Below are 22,560 nucleotides of genomic sequence, written 5' to 3'. Positions count from 1 at the left end.
CTGATAATTGACCTCATTTGAGTCAATTGGAAGGTAGAGGTCGACCGATTCATCGGAATGGCCGATTAATTAGGGCCGATTTCAAGTTTTCATAACAATCGGTAATCGGCGTTTATGGACACCGATCATGGCCGATTACATTGCACTCCACGAGGAGACTGTGTGGCAGGCTGACTACCTGTTATGCGAGTGCAGCAAGGAGCCAAGGTAAGGTGCTGCAAGCATTAAACGTATCTTATAAAAAACAATCAATCTTAACATAATCACTAGTTAACTACACATGGTTGATGATATTACTAGTTTATCTACCTTGTCCTGCGTTACATATAATCGATGCGGTGCCTGTTAATTTATCATTGAATCACAGCCTACTTTGCCAAACGGGTGATTTAACAAGCGCATTCGCAAAAAAAGCACTGTAGTTGCACCATTATGTACCGAACCATAAACATCAACGCCTTTCTTAAAATCAATATACAAGTATATATTTTTAAACCTACATATTTCGTTAATATTGCCTGCTAACATGAATTTCTTTGAACTAGTGAAATTGTGTCACTTCTCTTGCATTCAGTGCAACAGAGTCAGGGTATATGCAGCAGTTTGGGCCGCCTGGCTCATTGCGAACTGTGTTCTGAGTATTTCTTCCTAACAAAGACAGCCAACTTCGCCAAATGGGGGATGATTTAACAAAAGCGCATTTGCGAAAAAACCTCAATCGTTGCACAATTGCACCTAACCATAAACATCAATGCCTTTCTTAAAATCAATACACAGAAGTATATCTTTTAAAACCTGCATATTTAGTTAAAAGAAAATCAGGTTAGCAGGCAATATTAAACTAGGGAAATCATGTCACTTCTCTTGCGTTCATTGCACGCAGAGTCAGGTTATATGCAACAGTTTGGGCCGCCTGGCTCTTTGCGAACTTATTTGCCAGAATTTTACATAATTATGACACAACATTGAAGATTGTGCAATGTAACAGGAATATTTAGACTGATGGATGCCACTCGTTAGATAAAATACGGAACAGTTCCGTATTTCACTGAAAGAATAAACGTTTTGTTTTCAAAATGATAGTTTCCGGATTTGACCATATTAATGACCAAAGGCTCGTATTTTTGTGTGTTATTATGTTATAATTAAGTCTATGATTTGATATTTGATAGAGCAGTCTGACTGAACGGTGGTAGGCAGCAGCAGGTTCGTAAGCATTCATTCAAACAGCACGTTACTGCGTTTGCCAGCAGCTCTTCATTGTGCTGTTTATGACTTCAAGCCTATCAACTCCCGAGATTAGACTGGCAATACAAAAGTACCTATTAGAACATCCAATAGTCAAAGGTATATGAAATACAAACAGTATAGAGAGAAATAGTCCTATAATTCCTATAATAACTACAACCTAAAACTTATTACCTGGGAATATTGAAGACTCATGTTAAAAGGAACCACCAGCTTTCATATGTTCTCATGTTCTGAGGAAGGAACTTAAACGTTAGCTTTTTTACATGGCACATATTCCTCTTTTACTTTCTTCTCCAACACTGTTTTTGCATTATTTAAACCAAATTGAACATGTTTCATTATTTATTTGAGACTAAATAGATTTTATTGATGTATTATATTAAGTTCATTGTTCATTCAGTATTGTTGTCATTGTCATTTTCACAAATATATATGTATAAAAAACGGCCCACCAATAATCGGTATCGGTATTGGCATTGAAAAATCATAATCGTATTGACATCATGGGTAAATCAAAAGTAATCAGCCAAGACCTCAGGAAAAAAATGGTAGACCTCCACAAGTCTGGTTCATCCTTGGGAGCAATTTCCAAGCACCTGAAGGTACCACGTTCATCTGTACACACAATAGTACGCAAGTATAAACACCATGCAGTCATCATACCGCTCAGAAAGGAGAGGCGTGAAAAGTGCAAATTAACCCCAAAACAACAGCAAAGGACCTTGTAAAGATGCTGGAGGAAACAGGTACAAAAGTACCTGCAAGGGAGAAGCCACTGCTCCAAAACCGCCGGTTTTCAACTTGGGGACAAAGATCGTACTTTTTGGAGACATTTTTGGGAGAAATGTCCTCTGGTCTGATGAAGTGAAAATAGGACTGTTTGGCCATAATGACCATCGTAATGTTTGGAGGAAAAAGGGGGAGGCTTGCCGAAGAACACCATCCCAACCGTGAAGCACGGGGGTGGCAGCATCATGTTGTGGGGGTGCTTTGCTGCAGGAGGGACTGGTGCACTTCACATAATAGATGGCATCACGAGGTAGGAAAATTATGTGGATATATTGATGCAACATCTCAAGACATCAGTCAGGAAGTTAAAGCTTGGTCGCAAATGGTTCTTTCAAATGGACAATGACTCCAAGCATACTTCCAAAGTTGTGGCAAAATGGCTTAAGGACAACAAAGTCAAAGGTATTGGAGTGGCCATCACAAATCCCTGACCTCAATCCTATAGAAAATGTGTGGGCAGAACTGAAGAAGCGTGTGCGAACAAGGAGGCCTACAAACCTGACTCAGTTACACCAGCTCTGTCAGGAGGAAGGGGCCAAAATTCACCCAACTTATTGTGGGAAGCTTGTGGAAGGCTATCCGAAATGTTTGACCCAAGTTAAACAATTTAAAGGCAATGCTACCAAATACTAATTGAGTGAATGTAAACTTCTGAACGACTGGGAATGTGATGAAAGAAATAAAAGCGGAAATAAATCTCTCTCTCTACTATTATTCTCTATTATTCCAACATTTCAGATTCTTAAAATAAAGTGGTGATCCTAACTGACCTAAGACATGGAATTTTTACTATCATTAAATGTCAGGAATTGTGAAAAACTGAGTTTAAATGTATTTGGCTAAGGTGTATGTAAACTTCTGACTTCAACTGTATTTTCCTCAGACTACACAGAACCACAAAGAATTTGAAAACAAATAAACTCCCATATCTAGCAGCAAGATTTGTGACCTGTTGCCACAAGAAAAGGGCAACCAGTGAAGAACAAACACCATTGTAAATCCAATCTATATTCATGCTTATTTATTTTCCCTTTTGTACTTTAACTATTTGCACATCATTACAATACTGTATATAGACCTAATATTTATTTATTATTTTGGAACTTTTCAATTGAAATGTCTTTATTATTATGGAACTTTTGTGAGTGTAGGAAGAATCTCAACTCGTTTTGCTCTTGTGAATCCTCTGCAGAAGTAGGTAATCGAGGAGGGGAGCATAGCCCTCCGTTCACCTACTAACGAATTGACACTCGACCTCGGTTTCCGGGTCCAGGAGGATCAGAGGAGCTGAGGAGAGGACAGACTTTTTTCCAATTGAGAATCTCCCAGAAAGAAAGTAGAAGATAATGAGAGGATCCATTTGGGGGTCAGAATACACACCTGAGGGTTATCATGGGAGTAGACGGTCCATCTGAGATCTGACGTCTCTGTCTTAGTGTTCATCAGGACCTCTGTGAAGACAGACATGTAACAACATGCTATGGACACACACACTTCAACAGTAGACTCAGAGACATTGTAATACAGATATACACACTGGTTGAGGCAGTAGAACTGTGTCATGTATAAATCAAGTAGCTCTAGCTATACCCACTGCTTCAATGTACCGGGGGGTTGATGATACGTCACTACTGAGAGGGACATTAGACAGTGAAAAACAGAGTTCTGTGCCAAATAGACCCTGTTCTTTCCCCCTCCCTCCCTCCCTCCTTCCCTCCTTCCCTCCTTCCCTCCTTCCCTCCCTCCCTCCCGCTCCTCCATGTCTGTGGTCAGAATCATACAGGTCTGGCTTAATGCCTCCCCCTTGTTTCTAGATTAAAAATAACCTGCTGAGAAACCTCTCTGTCCTCAGGGGGAGAGGGGGACATTGGGACTAGCTGTGGGAACAAGGGGATATTCCAATTGCACATACACAACACAACACAACAGACACACACACACAACACTCAAGCTCACTCATGTATTCACAGTGCACACACAAACACGCTTGTATAGCGCCTACACCTACTCAACAACATGCACACCCCTCCAGCCGTGAGCTGTGATTAAAAATGAAATGATTTTGTGTAATCTCCTGAAGCGTCGGCCGAATACCAGCTCTCTTACAGCCAGAACATTTCTGCTATGATTGAGTAATTCAATACGGATTGAGAACGGAAGAGGAACAATGCAGAAATATCACAGGCAAGCGGAACTGAAATGATTTCTTTTCCTGTGAAAATGTCTCTTCCCCCAGCTGTCCCTCAGTAGACTGGCTCGCTCCTGTATTGTGAGCTGACCATTAGTTATTGATGGGATGAGGTTTCCTTCCATCTGAAGCTCAGTGGTGTGTTTAAAACCATGTCCTGTTTGTCCATCCCTAAGGGGTTTCCCTGCAGGGGTCAGGCTGTCAGCCAGTCACCTGACCATCCCCAGCCGTGCACACACCGTCTCCCCCACTACCAGGCTTCCTTTGATCTATGATTACACCTCCTCAGAGCACCGTGCACAAATACCAACATCTCTCTTTATCTCTTCAATTCCTTCCTTCCTCTCTCTCACCCCACCCTGCCTTTGTCTCAAAAGGGAATGACTTGTATCTATCTTGGTACACTCTCTGGCACAGTCTGCTTTTGGAAAGATAGAATGAAAGGTATCTATCACGTGTGTGTCTCTGGGTGAGCTGTCTTTAGAACACAGCAGAATCATGCCATCAATAATTACAATTTGATAAGAATCCTGCAGGTTTGACAGATTGTCGTTACACTGAGGCTCATTTGATACCTGTGCCTGGCTTTAACAGTCTTCCCTTCCTTTTCCCTGACAGGCTAAACACTTCCCTCTCTCTCTCTCTCTCTCTCTCTCTCTCTCTCTCTCTCTCTCTCTCTCTCTCTCTCTCTCTCTCTCTCTCCATATCTCTCGCTTTCTCCATTGACAGTCCCTGAGAGCCCTGACATCTCCCTCTCTTTCTCCCTCCTTCCCTCCATCTCTCAACTACACTATTCTCCCATCCTTCCCTGGGACTAGCAGGCTGCAGAGGGCTGATAACCACAGTCCAACACCCTGAATAAAGAGATGGACACCCGGGAGGCAAGGAGAGTTGAGTTGGGGGGGTGAGGAGGTAGAGGAGGATGATGAGTGAGGAGGTAGAGGAGGATGATGAGTGAGGAGGGAAAGAAGGATGATGGGTGAGGAGGTAGAGGAGGATGAAGGGTGAGGAGGTAGAGGAGGATGATGAGTGAGGAGGTTGAGGAGGATGAAGGGTGAGGAGGTAGAGGAGGATGATGAGTGAGGAGGTAGAGGAGGATGATGAGTGAGGAGGTAGAGGAGGATGAAGGGTGAGGAGGTTGAGGAGGATGATGAGTGAGGAGGTAGAGGAGGATGATGAGTGAGGAGGTTGAGGAGGATGATGAGTGAGGAGGTTGAGGAGGATGAAGGGTGAAGGGTTGAGGAGGATGAGGGATGAAGGGTGAAGAGGATGAGGGATAAAGGGTTGAGGAGGATGAGGGATGAAGGGGAGAGGAGGAAGATGGGGAAGGGTTGAGGAGGATGAAGGGTAAGGAGGATGAGGGGTGAAGGGGGGAGGAGGATGAAGGGTAAGGAGGATGAGGGATGAAGGGTTGAGGAGGATGAGAGGTGAAGGGTTGAGGAGGATGAGGGATGAAGGGTTGAGGAGGATGAGAGGTGAAGGGTTGAGGAGGATGAGGGGTGAAGGGTGAAGGGTTGAGGAGATGAGGGGTGAAGGGATGAGGAGGATGAGAGGTGAAGGGTTGAGGAGAATGAGGGATGATGGGTTGAGGAGGATGAGGGGTGATGGGTTGAGGAGGATGAGGGGTGAAGGGTTGAGGAGGATGAGGGGTGAAGGGTTGAGGAGGATGAGGGATGATGGGTTGAGGAGGATGAGGGGTGAAGGGTTGAGTAGGATGAGGGGTGAAGGGTTGAGGAGGATGAGGGCTGATGTAGGGAGCGGCAGGGTCGCTCTCAGCTTTAGACAGGAGTGTAAAGTGTAACTCCATCCTTGGGGAATGGAGGAATGGGAAGGTATGGTGGTGAGGTGTTTCCCCAGTTTGTGTTCTGCCTCAAGTTCACAGGAAAACAAATGATACAGCGTCTTCATGGTGGTAACTGGTGCACCACTTTAGAATTGAGTCACGTGCGCACCCATATACACACTGTGCCATTCCTCACCTGCTCCTGCTGATGTCCTATGATGATCATTTATAAGGAGCAGCAGAAGCACAGCAGTCACCCCCTCCAGGCACAGCCTGGTACGGCAGCCGGGTGTATGAGGTGTGTGTGTAATCAGTGTTTATCACTGCTCTATCATTATGTTTTATGAGACAGGATGCATGTGTGTGTTTGTCTGAGGGTTTATATATATGCATGTACAGACATGTAAAACTATATGATACAGTACAGCCCATCCAACAGTAAATGGAGTATATCATTGAGATGGGACCGACTGAACACACTGGGACCGACTGAACACACTGGGACCGACTGAACACACTGGGACCGACTGAACACACTGGGGCCGACTGAACACACTGGGACCGACTGAACACACTGGGGCCGACTGAACACACTGGGACTGACTGAACACACTGGGACTGACTGAACACACTGGGACTGACTGAACACACTGGGGGACCGACTGAACACACTGGGACCGACTGAACTGGGACACTGGGGACCGACTGAACACACTGGGGGACCGACTGAACACACTGGGACTGACTGAACACACTGGGACTGACTGAACACACTGGGAACACACTGGGACTGACTGAACACACTGGGACTGACTGAACACACTGGGACCGACTGAACACACTGGGACTGACTGAACACACTGGGACCGACTGAACACACTGGGACTGACTGAACACACTGGGACCGACTGAACACACTGGGGCTGAATGAACACACACACATGCACAGACACACACAGACACACACCACACTCTTAGAAAAAAGGGTTCCAAAGGGGTTCTTTGGCTGTCCCCATTGGAGAACCCTTGTTGGTTCCAGGTAGAACCCTCTGTGGGACGGGTTTTACATGAAACCCAAAAGGGTTCTTCAAAGGATGCTCCTATGGGGACGACCAAAGAACCCTTTTAGGTTCTAGATAGCACCGTGCGGGGTTGGGATCAATTCAGAATATTGGAATTGACTCCCACCCAACTCATGAGTTGAAATTGAAACTGATTTGGCCACACCTCACAGGATATAGAATTTGAGTTTGAGTGACAGGAAGAAGATTTAACTGAGTACAATTCAAATTAATTCCAGTCAGTCATATATAACATGAGAGTTGATTTATATCTGACAGGTCACACTTCCAGATACCATTTCTCTGGAAACAATGCTCATAAACTATTTTAACCTTTGTGCTTAGAATAGCCAGTTACAGTATATTTCCACCAACCATTTATTTTGATTGGATTCTTTTTGAAGGCTTTAGGGTCAACTTGAGGGTGAAACTAAATATAATTGAAATAAGAGTATTCACATACAGGTTTCATTTTCCTTTATCAGGGAAAAATAATTATTTCAACAATATTTTGTATGCATGTAATTAACAACATGTTTGATGTTTTATGTACAAGATGTGTATTTGTATAGACTACACCTAATATAGAATAGAATAGGCCTTTGAATTTAATTTAATTTAATTGAACTGAATTCAATTAGATTTCCTTTCATTCAAATTCGAATTGGAGATGGAGCAGTAAAGACTCTTGACCTTCCACCACCTCAGAGAGCAGTAAAGACTCCTGATACTCCACCACCTCAGAAAGCAGTAAAGACTCCTTACCTTCCACCACTCCAGAGAGCAGTAAAGACTCCTGACCTTCCACCATCTCAGAGAGCAGTAAAGACTACTTACCTTCCACCACTCCAGAGAGCAGTAAAGACTCCTGACCTTCCACCACCTCAGAGAGCAGTAAAGACTCCTGATCCTCCACCACCTCAGAGAGCAGTAAAGACTCCTGACCTTCCACCACCTCAGAGAGCAGTAAAGACTCCTGACATTCCACCACCTCAGAGAGCAGTAAAGACTCCTGATCCTCCACCACCTCAGAGAGCAGTAAAGACTCCTTACCTTCCACCACCTCAGAGAGCAGTAAAGACACCTGACCTTCCACCACTTCAGAGAGCAGTAAAGACTCCTGATACTCCACCACCTCAGAGAGCAGTAAAGACTCCTGATACTCCACCACCTCAGAGAGCAGTAAAGACTCCTGACCTTCAACCACTCCAGAGAGCAGTAAAGACTCCTGACCTTCCACCACTTCAGAGAGCAGTAAAGACTCCTGACCTTCCACCACCTCAGAGAGCAGTAAAGACTCTTGACCTTCCACCACCTCAGAGAGCAGTAAAGACTCCTGATCCTCCACCACCTCAGAGAGCAGTAAAGACTCCTTACCTTCCACCACCTCAGAGAGCAGTAAAGACACCTGACCTTCCACCACCTCAGAGAGCAGTAAAGACTCCTGATACTCCACCACCTCAGAGAGCAGTAAAGACTCCTGATACTCCACCACCTCAGAGAGCAGTAAAGACTCCTGACCTTCCACCACTCTAGAGAGCAGTAAAGACCTTCCACCACCTCAGAGAGCAGTAAAGACTCCTGACCTTCCACCACCTCAGAGAGCAGTAAAGACTCCTGACCTTCCACCACCTCAGAGAGCAGTAAAGACTCTTGACCTTCCACCACCTCAGAGAGCAGTAAAGACTCTTGACCTTCCACCACCTCAGAGAGCAGTAAAAACTCCTGACCCTCCACCACCTCAGAGAGCAGTAAAGACTCCTGTTTTTCCACCACTCCAGAGAGCAGTAAAGACTCCAGACCTTCCACCACCTCAGAGAGCAGTAAAAACTCCTGAACCTCCACCACCTCAGAGAGCAGTAAAGACTCCTGTTTTTCCACCACTCCAGAGAGCAGTAAAGACTCCTGACCTTCCACCACCTCAGAGAGCAGTAAAGACTCCTGACCTTCCACCACCTCAGAGAGCAGTAAAGACTCCTGTTCTTCCACCACTCCAGAGAGCAGTAAAGACTCCTGACCTTCCACCACCTCAGAGAGCAGTAAAGACTCCTGACCTTCCACCACCTCAGAGAGCAGTAAAGACTCCTGACCTTCCACCACCTCAGAGAGCAGTAAAGACTCCTGTTTTTCCACATCCCTAGAGATCAGTAAAGACTCCTGAACTTCCACATCCCTAGAGAGCAGTAAAGACTCCTGACCTTCCACCACCTCAGAGAGCAGTAAAGACTCCTGAACTTCCACATCCCTAGAGAGCAGTAAAGACTCCTGAACTTCCACATCCCTAGAGATCAGTAAAGACTCCGAACCTTCCACAACCTCAAAGAGCAGTAAAGACTCCGGACAGGGCTCTCCCTACTGTAGAAGAACCCTACCATACTACCAGCTCTGTTCCAAAGACTCCAACTCCATCCACTCCACACAGCAGGTGAATTAACCCACGTCTCCAGTCTTTAAATATGTGACCTTGAATATGATAGCTGCTGCATGACCCAACCTATTCAGAGTTGGAACACAAACCCTCTCTTTAATTACAGACCGACTTCTTCACTTTCCTCTCTACCTCTCTGCTACTTGGTCTTCCACTTTCTCGCTTTTCCTCTCTCTCTCTCTCTCTCTCTGGCTGCTCTGGAGTGTCATAAGGAAATGATAGGCTTGTGAGCCTTCACTCTGCATTGGCTACAATTAGACCCATGCTTTAATTAAGGAAACCCAGAGTGCCAATTACCCCCTACACGCCTAGAGAGAGAAGGAGCGAGGAGAGATAGAGAAGAGATAAAGTGGGAAGGTGGCTGAGAAGGAGAGAACAGAGATTCTGGTTAGGGTAGGATGGGAGAACATGCTAAGAGGAGAGGGAAAGAGAAAGTCAGGGGTGGGGAGAAGAGTGCAGGAGTGTTGGACAGCGCTGACCTGGGTTAAGGATGTATGGGAGTGCTGGGAGGAGAAACAGACAGAAACAGATGAAGGCAGAGAAGGAGAGATGAAAAAAGACTAGTGGAGCTTATCAGGGCATTTGGCCACTAAGACACCACCTTGCAGTCTTCGTGTGTGTGTGTGTGTGTGTGTGTGTGTGTGTGTGTGTGTGTGTGTGTGTGTGTGTGTGTGTGTGTGTGTGTGTGTGTGTGTGTGTGTGTGTGTGTGTGTGTGTGTGTGTGTGTGTGTGTGTGTGTGTGTGTGTGTGTGTGTGTGTGTGTGTGTGTGTGTCTTCAAGCACAAGAGTGTGCGTCATATATCACAATACAGATGAAAGATCTTAATTTGATCACTCTTTTGTTGCTGAGAATTGTCCTTCACAGCATGAAATGGAAACTTGCAGTGTATTTGAGTTTTTAAAAGGGTTTTAAAGTTTGTGATTTCCAAATATAAGTTTCAGACCATTCATTATAATCCACATAATAATTCACATTTCCTGTTGCTGCAGGATTTTTCTTCTGCTGTAGCAAACTGTCTCAAATTAAGATCCTACATCTGTAGTGTATGTTCAAAACCTGATGTGTGTCTGTTTATGTGTGTTTGGCATAGAGTTGAGCCTGTGAGATTAGGTCTCCCCCTCTCCTATAATCCCACTCCCCTCCTTCCCGTTTCCTGCTTCTCTCCTGGTCTGAAGGGAGCTGAGGAGTGATGGACTGACATCCTCACAGTGCATTCAGCAGGCCGAGTGAGAGGCCCTCTGAGAAAGACATAACACTTCACTCTCTAATCTTATCATAAAATGATAGTGCATGGACCTGTGTGACTGTCTACATGTGTTAGAGAGAGAGAGAGAGAGAGAGAGAGAGAGAGAGAGAGAGAGAGAGAGAGAGAGAGAGAGAGAGAGAGAGAGAGAGAGAGAGAGAGAGAGAGAGAGAGAGAGAGAGAGAGAGAGAGAGAGAGAGGGAGAGGGAGAGAGAGAGAGAGAGAGAGAGAGAGAGAGAGAGAGAGATAGAGAGAGAGAGAGAGAGATGTTTTCCTCCTTTATTCCTACTCCAACTCATCTATTCCTCTTCAGGGATGTCAAACAGCCCGGTGGTACTACTGTCCTTGTTCTCTCCTCTCCCAGGACATCACCTGACCCAGTTACTGTAGGGAGCTGGCTACTGGACAGGGTCCGTTCTGTGTGGGTGTTCAGCCAGAGTTGAATAACACAGCTGTGAACCAAAATGGCTGACCTTAGCAGTGGGGATTAAGTGTATTAAACCTACCCTACATGTCTGGCATTCATTTGGGCTCAGAAATGTGCAAGTTACAATTGACTCAATGCCTGGAATGTTGGGTAACGTTGTAATATGGTGGCTGAAATGTCTGTGCCACAGCAGAACTTATTCAAGTAGAAACAGCAGAATTTCCACACAACAGACAACAGTTTTAAACATTCATAGACTGTTGTCTGCAGAACGTTGGAAAATATTAAAGGTGCACTATGCAGAAATTGCTCTGCCATTTCCTGGTTGCTAAAATTAGAATAGTTTGCCTAATTTCAGTTTATGTGACAAAACAAGCAAGTATAGTGTAGAGAATCAATGTACCATCTAAACCACTGTTCGTTATATTTGGCAAAACCTAAAGTAAAAGACGCAAAACTAAATGTATGAATGTGAAGCATAGAAATAGCGCACATAGAACAGATATACCACTTCTTAGACTTGCGTTCAATGAGAACAACATATTTATAACTCCAATTTCTATATGAATTTGGTCGGGTCACCCAAAAAGTTACATATTGCAGCTTTAACTCAACAATTATGTCACGTTGCAGTGAGCTAATTGCTGAGATTGTTCAAGAGTTGACAGTAGTAATGTTCTGGGCTTTTTCTTCTCCCTGGTTGGATTTTAGTTCTGTAGCTAATCTCACACCAAAGGGGGGGATCTGAAAGAGTCCAGATGACTTCCCACATCTCCCTCCCTGGCTAACAAAAGACACTGAGCTATGGGTGAGATTAAACTTCATAAAAGACCAATTAAGGAGAGCTGGAGTGGAACAAAGAAGCTCCCTCCCTTCCCTAGAGAGAGACACACAGTGGAACAGCTTTCTACATGATCAAGGAGCCTCACCGACTACTGAGAAAGACAGTGGTACAGTTGGCATGGTTTGATAGGCATCGTAACTAAACCAGAGTCACTGTTGATGTTTAGAACAAAGGGTTTAGGATTAAGTCAACCTCAAATCAAAGGGAGCCTTGCTTCTCTGTAATTGTTTAAGTTTAACTGATAGGGACTCAATGGTAACAAACATGACAGAGATAACTCATTATGTTTATAAGGGTTTATAACAAGTTTATAAAGAGTAGTTCACGATTATCATTGTGTGTTGAAGGGGACACACAGGACTGTTTTCAAAGTGTGCACAATCTCCATATGCTGTCAGCATGTTGACTGTAGTGTGTTTTAGTGGTTCTTTTCCTTTTTGTGGTTCTGTTGTTCAAGCTTGACCCCCCCCACCACCCCACCCATGTCAGACGGACTGGGAGATTCTCCAGCACACTAAATACCGAGACATAAACCAAAGAAAAGGTCAGCTCTCACACACACTTCTACATACGCACTTAAATGTGCTCTGACGCAAAAGTACACACATCGACTGCAGAAATAATATGACCAACATCTACTGTCAGGTTCCACTCGCAAACGTCTGCCATACTAACCATATCAACATTGGGGTCCTCATTGGTTATAGAGTAATACAAACTGTATTACAACTGTATATAGATACTTTCACGAGAGAAAACATGCAGATATACCTCACTCACACACACACACACACACACACACACACACACACACACACACACACACACACACACACACACACACACACACACACACACACACACACACACACACACACACACACACACACACACACACACACACACACACACACACACACACACACACACACACACACACACAGTGACTAATCCGCAGTGGGAGGTGGACAGCTTGACGCTGGAGGACAGTCGGTCTGGATGGCACAACAGACTCAGGCTAAATAAACCATTGAAAGATCTGCACATCCAAGCCCTGATACAACAGAGTACTTCCATGGGTCTCCTCTTTCATTTGACACCTCCTCAAGATCTTCAGCTCAAGATCTTCCTTCCAATGTTCTCTGTTCTTAGAGGCTTAAGACAGGGGGGTTTGAAGCACTAAACACTTTTGGAAGGTTTTTAGGTTCCACATTGAAATAAGGCCTTGTACGAAACCTTGTATGATGATGGATGAAATGACTAGTGTGAACATGTAATGTGTATGCTCTGTGTGTGTGTGTGTGTGTGTGTGTGTGTGTGTGTGTGTGTGTGTGTGTGTGTGTGTGTGTGTGTGTGTGTGTGTGTGTGTGTGTGTGTGTGTGTGTGAACATGTAATGTGTATGCTCTGTGTGTGTGTGTGTGTGTGTGTGTGTGTGTGTGTGTGTGTGTGTGTGTGTGTGTGTGTGTGTGTGTGTGTGTGTGTGTGTGTGTGTGTGTGTGTGTGTGTGTGTGTGTGGGGAAGGACTGCCCGTTCCATGATCTCGCCATCACGGTTGACAACTCCATTGTGTCCTCCTCCCAGAGCGCCAAGAACCTTGGCGTGATCCTGGACAACACCCTGTCGTTCTCAACTAACATCAAGGCGGTGGCCCGTTCCTGTAGGTTCATGCTCTATAACATCCGCAGAGTACGACCCTGCCTCACACAGGAAGCGGCGCAGGTCCTAATCCAGGCACTTGTCATCTCCCGTCTGGATTACTGCAACTCGCTGTTGGCTGGGCTCCCTGCCTGTGCCATTAAACCCCTTCAACTCATCCAGAACGCCGCAGCCCGTCTGGTGTTCAACCTTCCCAAGTTCTCTCACGTCACCCCGCTCCTCCGTTCTCTCCACTGGCTTCCAGTTGAAGCTCGCATCCGCTACAAGACCATGGTGCTTGCCTACGGAGCTGTGAGGGGAACGGCACCTCAGTACCTCCAGGCTCTGATCAGGCCCTACACCCAAACAAGGGCACTGCGTTCATCCACCTCTGGCCTGCTCGCCTCCCTACCACTGAGGAAGTACAGCTCCCGCTCAGCCCAGTCAAAACTGTTCGCTGCCCTGGCCCCCAATGGTGGAACAAACTCCCTCACGACGCCAGGACAGCGGAGTCAATCACCACCTTCCGGAGACACCTGAAACCCCACCTCTTTAAGGAATACCTAGGATAGGTTAAGTAATCCCTCTCACCCCACCCCCCCTAAGTTTTAGATGCACTATTGTTAAGTGACTGTCCCACTGGATGTCATAAGGTGAATGCACCAATTTGTAAGTCGCTCTGGATAAGAGCGTCTGCTAAATGACTTAAATGTAAATGTAAATGTAATGTTAAATGTGTGTGTGTGTGTGTGTGTGTGTGTGTGTGTGTGTGTGTGTGTGTGTGTGTGTGTGTGTGTGTGTGTGTGTGTGTGTGTGTGTGTGTGTGTGTGTGTGTGTGTGTGTGTGTGTGTGTGTGTGTGTGTGTGTGTGAGTGTTTGTATGAATCACAGCACACAGCACACCTCTGTCTCACAGCCAGGTGCAGTCACCTACTGCAGTGGTTCCCAACCAGGAATACTAGGACTTGAGTACTTGAGAAGACTCATGAGACCATAGGCTCGCTGGTATAATGTACATGAGTGGGTACTTCAGGGGTACTCCGGGCAGAGCAAAATTAAATTGGTGGTACAGTAACTGGAAAAGGTTGGGAACCTACTGCACACACACATTAAAACACACACACACCCTCTCACTTTTTGTCAGCCCATTTGTAATTTCTACTTGACATGATAACAGTCTCTCCTCGACACCCTCTGACAGAAATGACCCTCTCCATAAGAGTCATTCTCTTGCTCTGTCCTATTTGATAGGCTGTGGCCTCATTCCCTCTCCTCTGTGTGCTCCCTCTCACATTGAGTGGCATGTGGGTGGAGGAGCAGGGGAGAGCACTAGGGTCGCCTGCCTCGCCCCATGCCAGCCTGTCAGCGTGTCACTGACATTGATGCATGGCTTGGAGGGGTGGTGGTGGTGGGCTGGGTGGCTGTTTTATTCCCATCATCAACCCGACTGCCGTCCACCAGACTGCCGTCCACCAGACTACCATCCACCAGACTACCTTCCACCAGACTACCTTCCACCAGACTACCGTCCACCAGACTACCGTCCACCAGACTACCGTCCACCAGACTCCACCAGACTACCTTCCACCAGACTACCGTCCACCAGACTACCGTCCACCAGACTACCGTCCACCAGACTACCTTCCACCAGACTGCCTTCCACCAGACTGCCTTCCACCAGACTACCTTCCACCAGACTGCCTTCCACCAGACTACCTTCCACCAGACTACCTTCCACCAGACTACCTTCCACCAGACTACCTTCCACCAGACTACCTTCCACCAGACTGCCGTCCACCAGACTACCTTCCACCAGACTGCCTTCCACCAGACTGCCGTCCACCAGACTACCTTCCACCAGACTACCTTCCACCAGACTGCCGTCCACCAGACTGCCTTCCACCAGACTGCCTTCCACCAGACTGCCTTCCACCAGACTGCCGTCCACCAGACTGCCGTCCACCAGACTGCCGTCCACGAGACTGCCTTCCACCAGACTGCCTTCCACCAGACTGCCGTCCACCAGACTACCTTCCACCAGACTGCCATCCACCAGACACATTTCCATTCCAGGCCACAGTCTGCAGAGGCAACTTCATGAGAGAGAGAGAGTGAGAGAGAGAGAGAGAGAGAGAGAGAGAGAGAGAGAGAGAGAGAGAGAGAGAGAGAGAGAGAGAGAGAGAGAGAGAGAGAGAGAGAGAGAGAGAGAGAGAGAGTGAAGAAACAGAAAGAGAGAGAGAGAAAGAGAGAGAGAGAAAGAGAGAGAGTGAGAAGAGAGAGAGAGAGAGAGAGAGAGAGAGAGAGAGAGAGAGAGAGAGAGAGAGAGAGAGAGAGAGAGAGAGAGAGAGAGAGAGAGAGAGAGAACAAGTGTTTCTGGAGTAGAGGCCGATTGGCCTGTAGATTACAGCTGCGTCACTCGGATGCCTGTTTAACTCTTCAAGGGGCTAATCGTGGGATTAAGCCACAGAGGATGATGTCTGGGGGTGTCAGTGAGGGGGGAGGATTGCTTAAAATGCAAATCCTTTTCTTATAAAAATCGGTTCCATTTAATAGGATTTCTGGGAAGAGATCCGCATTTCCGCGGCAGGGGAGACAGTCGGCAAGTCCTGACTGCACTGACTCGCTCACACAGCAGAGAGAGGGGCGATGGAAAGAGTAACAAAATAAAAGAGTGCAGGGGAGGGGCGACGAGGCCCTAACTCTTTCACATAGGGCCTCTTGTATTCTGAATAAAAAACATTCTTTCAGCGTTTGCTGGTTTTAGACACTGAGTTTATGGGCTGTGAAGCAGAATGTCACTCATCGCGGCGCTCTATCCACAGAGAAGGGATGAAGAGAGAGAAAGAGCGAGGGGGTGATGAGAGAAAAGAGGAGGTGGAGGAAAAGCAACAGAGAGGATGGTGTCTTTTTGAGGTTTAGCTCATCATGGAGGCTGATTGTGAAGGCTCACTGGCTCAATGGCTCACTGGGATGGAAGTCTGTTTTTTCTTCAAACTCTTCTCAACAAAGACCACTAAATATCTGTTATACGATATGCGCAGGGATCAACCTTTGTTTAATCATTTACACACACACGCGCGCACGCGCGCACACACGCACGCACACACACACTAATCTCAGAGGGTTTAGGGCCCTTTTGAGGATTTTACCCTGTGGACCGAATCCAATGTACCCCACGGACGCCGAGCTTAACTTGGCCAAATGAATAATTACCAGCATTGCCCTTTTTAATACCTTCACAGCCCTGCAGGGACCACATGCATGTATTTAATATATATATATATCTTTAACAGTTGTTGGATTCTGACTTGAAATATACCTATTCATGTTACCATGCATCAACTTATTGATGACTTTACATGTATAAGGAATGTATATGTTGGGGTCAATGAAGGGTGAATAGGAACTCTGTGTATGGAAAGTTATTAAGTAAGACTAGGGAAAGTGACCAAATGTCGTATTCTGTTCAAACATGTTATTGCTGAATATTCATATTTCTAAGGAAAGAGGCCAAGAGCAACAGTCTAGTTGCAGTTGCTGATAGGGCAGGCAAGTTGCTGTGGAACTAGGACAATGAGGGATGTGGAACTAGGACAATGAGGGATGTGGAACTAGGACAGTGAGGGATGTGGAACTAGGACAATGAGGGATGTGGAACTAGGACAGTGAGGGATGTGGAACTAGGACAATGAGGGATGTGGAACTAGGACAATGAGGGATGTGGAACTAGGACAATGAGGGATGTGGAACTAGGACAATGAGGGATGTGGAACTAGGACAGTGAGGGATGTGGAACTAGGACAATGAGGGATGTGGAACTAGGACAATGAGGGATGTGGAACTAGGACAGTGAGGGATGTGGAACTAGGACAATGAGGGATGTGGAACTAGGACAGTGAGGGATGTGGAACTAGGACAATGAGGGATGTGGAACTAGGACAATGAGGGATGTGGAACTAGGACAATGAGGGATGTGGAACTAGGACAATGAGGGATGTGGAACTAGGACAGTGAGGGATGTGGAACTAGGACAATGAGGGATGTGGAACTAGGACAATGAGAGATGTGGAACTAGGACAATGAGGGATGTGGAACTAGGACAATGAGGGATGTGGAACTAGGACAGTGAGGGATGTGGAACTAAAACAATGAGGGATGTGGAACTAGGACAATGAGGGATGTGGAACTAGGACAGTGAGGGATGTGGAACTAGGACAGTGAGGGATGTGGAACTAGGACAATGAGGGATGTGGAACTAGGACAATGAGGGATGTGGAACTAGGACAATGAGGGATGTGGAATTAGGACAATGAGGGATGTGGAACTAGGACAATGAGGGATGTAGAACTAGGACAATGAGGGATGTGGAACTAGGACAATGAGGGATGTAGAACTAGGACAATGAGGGATGTGGAACTAGGACAATGAGGGATGTGGAACTAGGACAATGAGGGATGTGGATCTCAACTCTAAAGAATGTCAACAGTTGAAGAGAGAAGACACTGCTGGGAGGGGGGCCATAGGGGCCACACCAAAGACCATCAGACTACAGTCATGTCCCATACACACTCACCTCCATGCCCATGAGGGTCCTGGACTTAGTCAGGGCCATGACAATACCAGTAAGAGGAACCAACTGAGTTTCTGCCTAGCAACAGAGAAGGATTGTTTATCTTAGACATGCAAGGAGAAGTCCCAAGTGGCGCAGTGGTCTAAGGCACTGCATCTCAGTGCTAGAGGCGTCACTACAGACCCTGGTTTGATTCCAGGCTGTATCACATCCTGCCGTGATTGGGATTCCCATAGGGTGGAGCACAATTGGGTGAGGGTTTGTCCAGGGTAGGCTGTCACTAGTTAAGTAAAGGTTCAAATAAAAAATTGTCGTAAAGTATAAATATGTGCTAGTGTGACTTATAAGTTGTGCTTGCAGCTGAGGCACCCAGTGTGTTGAATAAACTTGGTTTGAGCTTTTTCTAGTCGCCCGTTTCAGTTTTTACCCTGTTTGTTCAAACCCTAACACATTTAAGGGAAAGTGGTCACATTCAATAGATTAGCCTAACTCCCAGCTCACGGATTCTCTTTCTACTCCTTCTGTTGTGAGTCGAGAAGGAAAGTAGAGAGCAGGTGTTAGAGGTGGGTTTTCTACAGTCTAAGCCTAGATCCTCAAAACTCTTCTCAACGGTAAGTGAAGCGAGCCTACAGAGTATCGTTGTGGGCTAGGATGCAGAGTGAATCGTAATAGTTCAAAAACGTATTGAGGCAGGGAACAAAAAGACCTCTAAAATGACCTGAACTGAAATTTTTTAAATGAAACATAATCATGAATTGATTGTGGTGTTACTGTGGCTAATTAGTGACCTTGTAGTAGGCATACCAAACTAATCCCTTCAAGTCTACTGTAATGCCATAGCCGTGCTCGGATGTTATAGATGCCTGTCAAACAGCACCATGTTAATTGTTTGTAGATAGAAGGGACCAGGTGTCTCCATTTCAGCATGCAGTGTGGAACTAATCGGAGCCATGCCGTTCAGGATTGATTGGTAGTGGAACACCACAGAACTGGGCAGGGTGCATATATACAGGCTGTGGACTGGCGGGGTCACCTTTCCAAAACGCACATGCTCCTACACACACAGACAAGCACAAATTCAATAATGTGCACACACACAACCACACAACCACACAAACACACACACACACACACACACACACACACACACACACACACACACACACACACACACACACACACACACACACACACACACACACACACACACACACACACACACACACACACACACACACACACACCAAATTTATTATCACCCCTCTATCTTTAATGAATCCATGTAGGTATGTTTTCTTAGACTGTTTTTAAAAGACATACAAATATATACATACATATTTATATATAATATATATATACACACACTACCGTTCAAAAGTTTGGGGTCACATATAAATGTCCTAGTTTTTTAAAGAAAAGCACATTTTTGGACTATTAAAATAACATTGAATTGATCAGAAATACAGTGCAGACATTGTTAATGTTGTAAATGACTATTGTAGCTGGAAACTGCTGATTTTTAATGGAATATCTACATAGGTGTACAGAGGCCCATTATCAGCAACCATCACTCCTGTGTTCCAATGGCACGTTGTGTTAGCTAATCCAAGTTTATCACTTTAAAAGGCTATTTGATCATTACAAAACCCTTTTGCAATTATGTTAGCACAGCTGAAAACTGTTGTGCTAATTAAAGAAGCAATAAAGCTGGCCTTCTTTAGACTAGTTGTTCGATTACACGCTCAAAATGTCCAGAAACAAAGAAGTTTCTTCTGAAACTTGTCAGTCTATTTTTGTTCTGAGAAATGAAGGCTATTCTATGCATCCCGGAGTTGCCTCTTCACTGTTGATGTTGAGACTGGTGCTTTGCAGGTACTATTTAATGAAGCTGCCAGTTGAGGAATTGTGAGCCGTCTGTTTCTCAAACTAGACATTCTAATGTACTTGTCCTCTTGCTCAGTTGTGCAACGGAGCTTCTCACTCCTCTTTCTTTTCTGGTTAGAGCCAGTTTGATCTGTTCTGTGAAGGGAGTAGTACACAGCGTTGTATGATATCTTCAGTTTCTTGGCAATTTCTCACATGGAATAGCCTTCATTTCTCAGAACAAGACTAGACAGACGTGTTTCAGAAAAAGGTTATTTGTTTCTGGCCATTTTGTGTAATCAAACCCACAAATGCTGATGCTTCAGATACTCAACTAGTCTAATGAAGGCCAGTTTTATTGCTTCTTTAAACAGGACAACAGTTTTCAGCTGTGCTAACATAATTGCAAAAGGGTTTTGTAATGATCAAATAGCCTTTTAAAGTGATAAACTTGGATTAGCTAACACAACGTGCCATTGGAACACAGGGGTGATGGTTGCTGATAATGGGCCTTTGTACGCCATAAGAATACAGACCTTTTTAGCTGCAATAGGAATTTACAATGTTAACAATGTCTACAATGTATTTCTGATCAATTTGATGTTCTTTTAATGGGCAAAAACGTTGCTTTTCTTTCAAATTCAAGGACATTTCTAAGTGACCCCAAACTTTTGAACGGTAGTGTATATACAGTTGAAGTCAGAAGTTTACATACACCTTAGCCACATATATTTAAACTCAGTTTTTCACAATTTCTGACATTTAATCCTAATAAATATTCCCCGTTTTAGGTCAGTTAGAATCACAACTTTATTTTAAGAATGTGAAATGTCAGAATAATAGTAGAGAGAATCATTTATTTCAGCTTTTATTTCTTTCATCACATTCCCAGTGGGTCAGAAGTTTACATTCACTCAATTAGTATTTCGTAGCATTGCCGTTAATCGTTTAAACTTGGGTCAAACATTTCAGGTAGCCTTCCACAAGCTTCCCGCAATAAATTGGGTGAATTTTGGCCCATTCCTCCTGACAGAGCTGGTGTAACTGAGTCAGGTTTGTAGGCCTCCTTGCTCGCACACGCTTCTTCAGTTCTGCCCACACATTTTCTATAGCATTGAGGTCAGGGATTTGTGATGGCCACTCCAATACCTTGACTTTGTTGTCCTTAAGCCATTTTGCCACAACTTTGGAAGTATGCTTGGGGTCATTGTCCATTTGAAAGAACCATTTGTGACTAAGCTTTTGTCTTGAGATGTTGCTTCAATATATCCACCTAATTTTCCTACATCGTGATGCCATCTATTATGTGAAGTGCACCAGTCCCTCCTGCAGCAAAGCACCCCCACAACATGATGCTGCTCCCGCCCCCCTGTGCTTCACGGTTGGGATGGTGTTCTTCGGCAAGCCTCCCCCTTTTCCTCCAAACATTACGATGGTCATTATGGCCAAACAGTCCTATTTTCATTTCATCAGACCAGAGGACATTTCTCCAAAAAGTACGATCTTTGTCCCCATGTGCAGTTGCAAACTGTAGTCTGGCTGTTTTCTGGCGGTTTTGGAGCAGTGGTTTCTCCCTTCTGAGCGGTCTTTCAGGTTATGTCGATATAGGACTCTGTTTACTGTGGATATAGATACTTTTGTACCTGTTTCCTCCAGCAACTTCACAAGGTCCTTTGCTCTTATTCTGGGATGGATTTGCACTTTTCGCACCAAAGTATGTTCATTTCTAGGAGACAGAACGCATCTCCTTCCTGAGCAGTATGACGGCTGCGTGGTCCCATGGTGTTTATACTTGGGTGCTATTGTTTGTACAGATGAACGTGGTACCTTCAGGCGTTTGGAAATTGCTTCCAAGGATGAACCAGTCTTGGCTGATTTCTTTTGATTTTCCCATGATGTCAAGCAAAGAGGCACTGAGTTTGAAGGTAGGCCTTGAAATACATCCACAGGTACACCTCCAATTGACTCAAATGATGTCAATTAGCCTATCAGAAGCTTCTAAAGCCATGACATCATTTTCTGGAATTGTCCAAGCTGTTTAAAGGCACAGTCAACTTAGTGTATGTAAACTTCTGACCCACTAGAATTGTGATACAGTGAATTATAAGTGAAATAATCTGTTTGTAAACAATTGTTGGAACAATTACTTGTGTCATGCATAAAGTAGATGTCCTAACTGACTAGCCAAAACTATAGTTTGTTGACAAGAAATTTGTGGAGTGGTTGAAAAAACAGTTTTAATGACTCCAACCTAAGTGTATGTAAACTTCCGACTTCAACTGTATATACATAAATATATATTTCCAGTACCAGTCAAAAATTTTAACACCTATACATACAACGGATTTTCTTTATTTTTACTATTTTCTACATTGTAGAATAATAGTGAAGACATCAACACTATGAAATAACACATGGAATAATGTAGTAACCAGAAAAGTGTTAAACAAATCAAAATATGGTTTAAATGTAACATT

At 44.9% G+C, this 22,560-nt stretch overlaps 1 protein-coding gene across 1 annotated transcript in view; it reads right to left on the bottom strand.

Moving 5' to 3' along the window:
* The window catches only part of LOC124006768 (ephrin type-B receptor 4a-like), a 54,312-nt gene that overhangs the window by 27,922 nt on the left and 3,830 nt on the right, over positions 1-22,560 (bottom strand). The window contains exon 2 of the mRNA XM_046316905.1: positions 3,421-3,491. Within this exon, the coding sequence (XP_046172861.1) occupies positions 3,421-3,491 (71 nt within the window). The remainder of the gene's footprint in view (positions 1-3,420; positions 3,492-22,560) is intronic.

This window comes from Oncorhynchus gorbuscha, linkage group LG20, assembly GCF_021184085.1.
Source record: "Oncorhynchus gorbuscha isolate QuinsamMale2020 ecotype Even-year linkage group LG20, OgorEven_v1.0, whole genome shotgun sequence".
Taxonomy (NCBI): Eukaryota; Metazoa; Chordata; class Actinopteri; order Salmoniformes; family Salmonidae; genus Oncorhynchus; species Oncorhynchus gorbuscha.
This window is presented reverse-complemented; position numbering and strand designations above follow the sequence as displayed.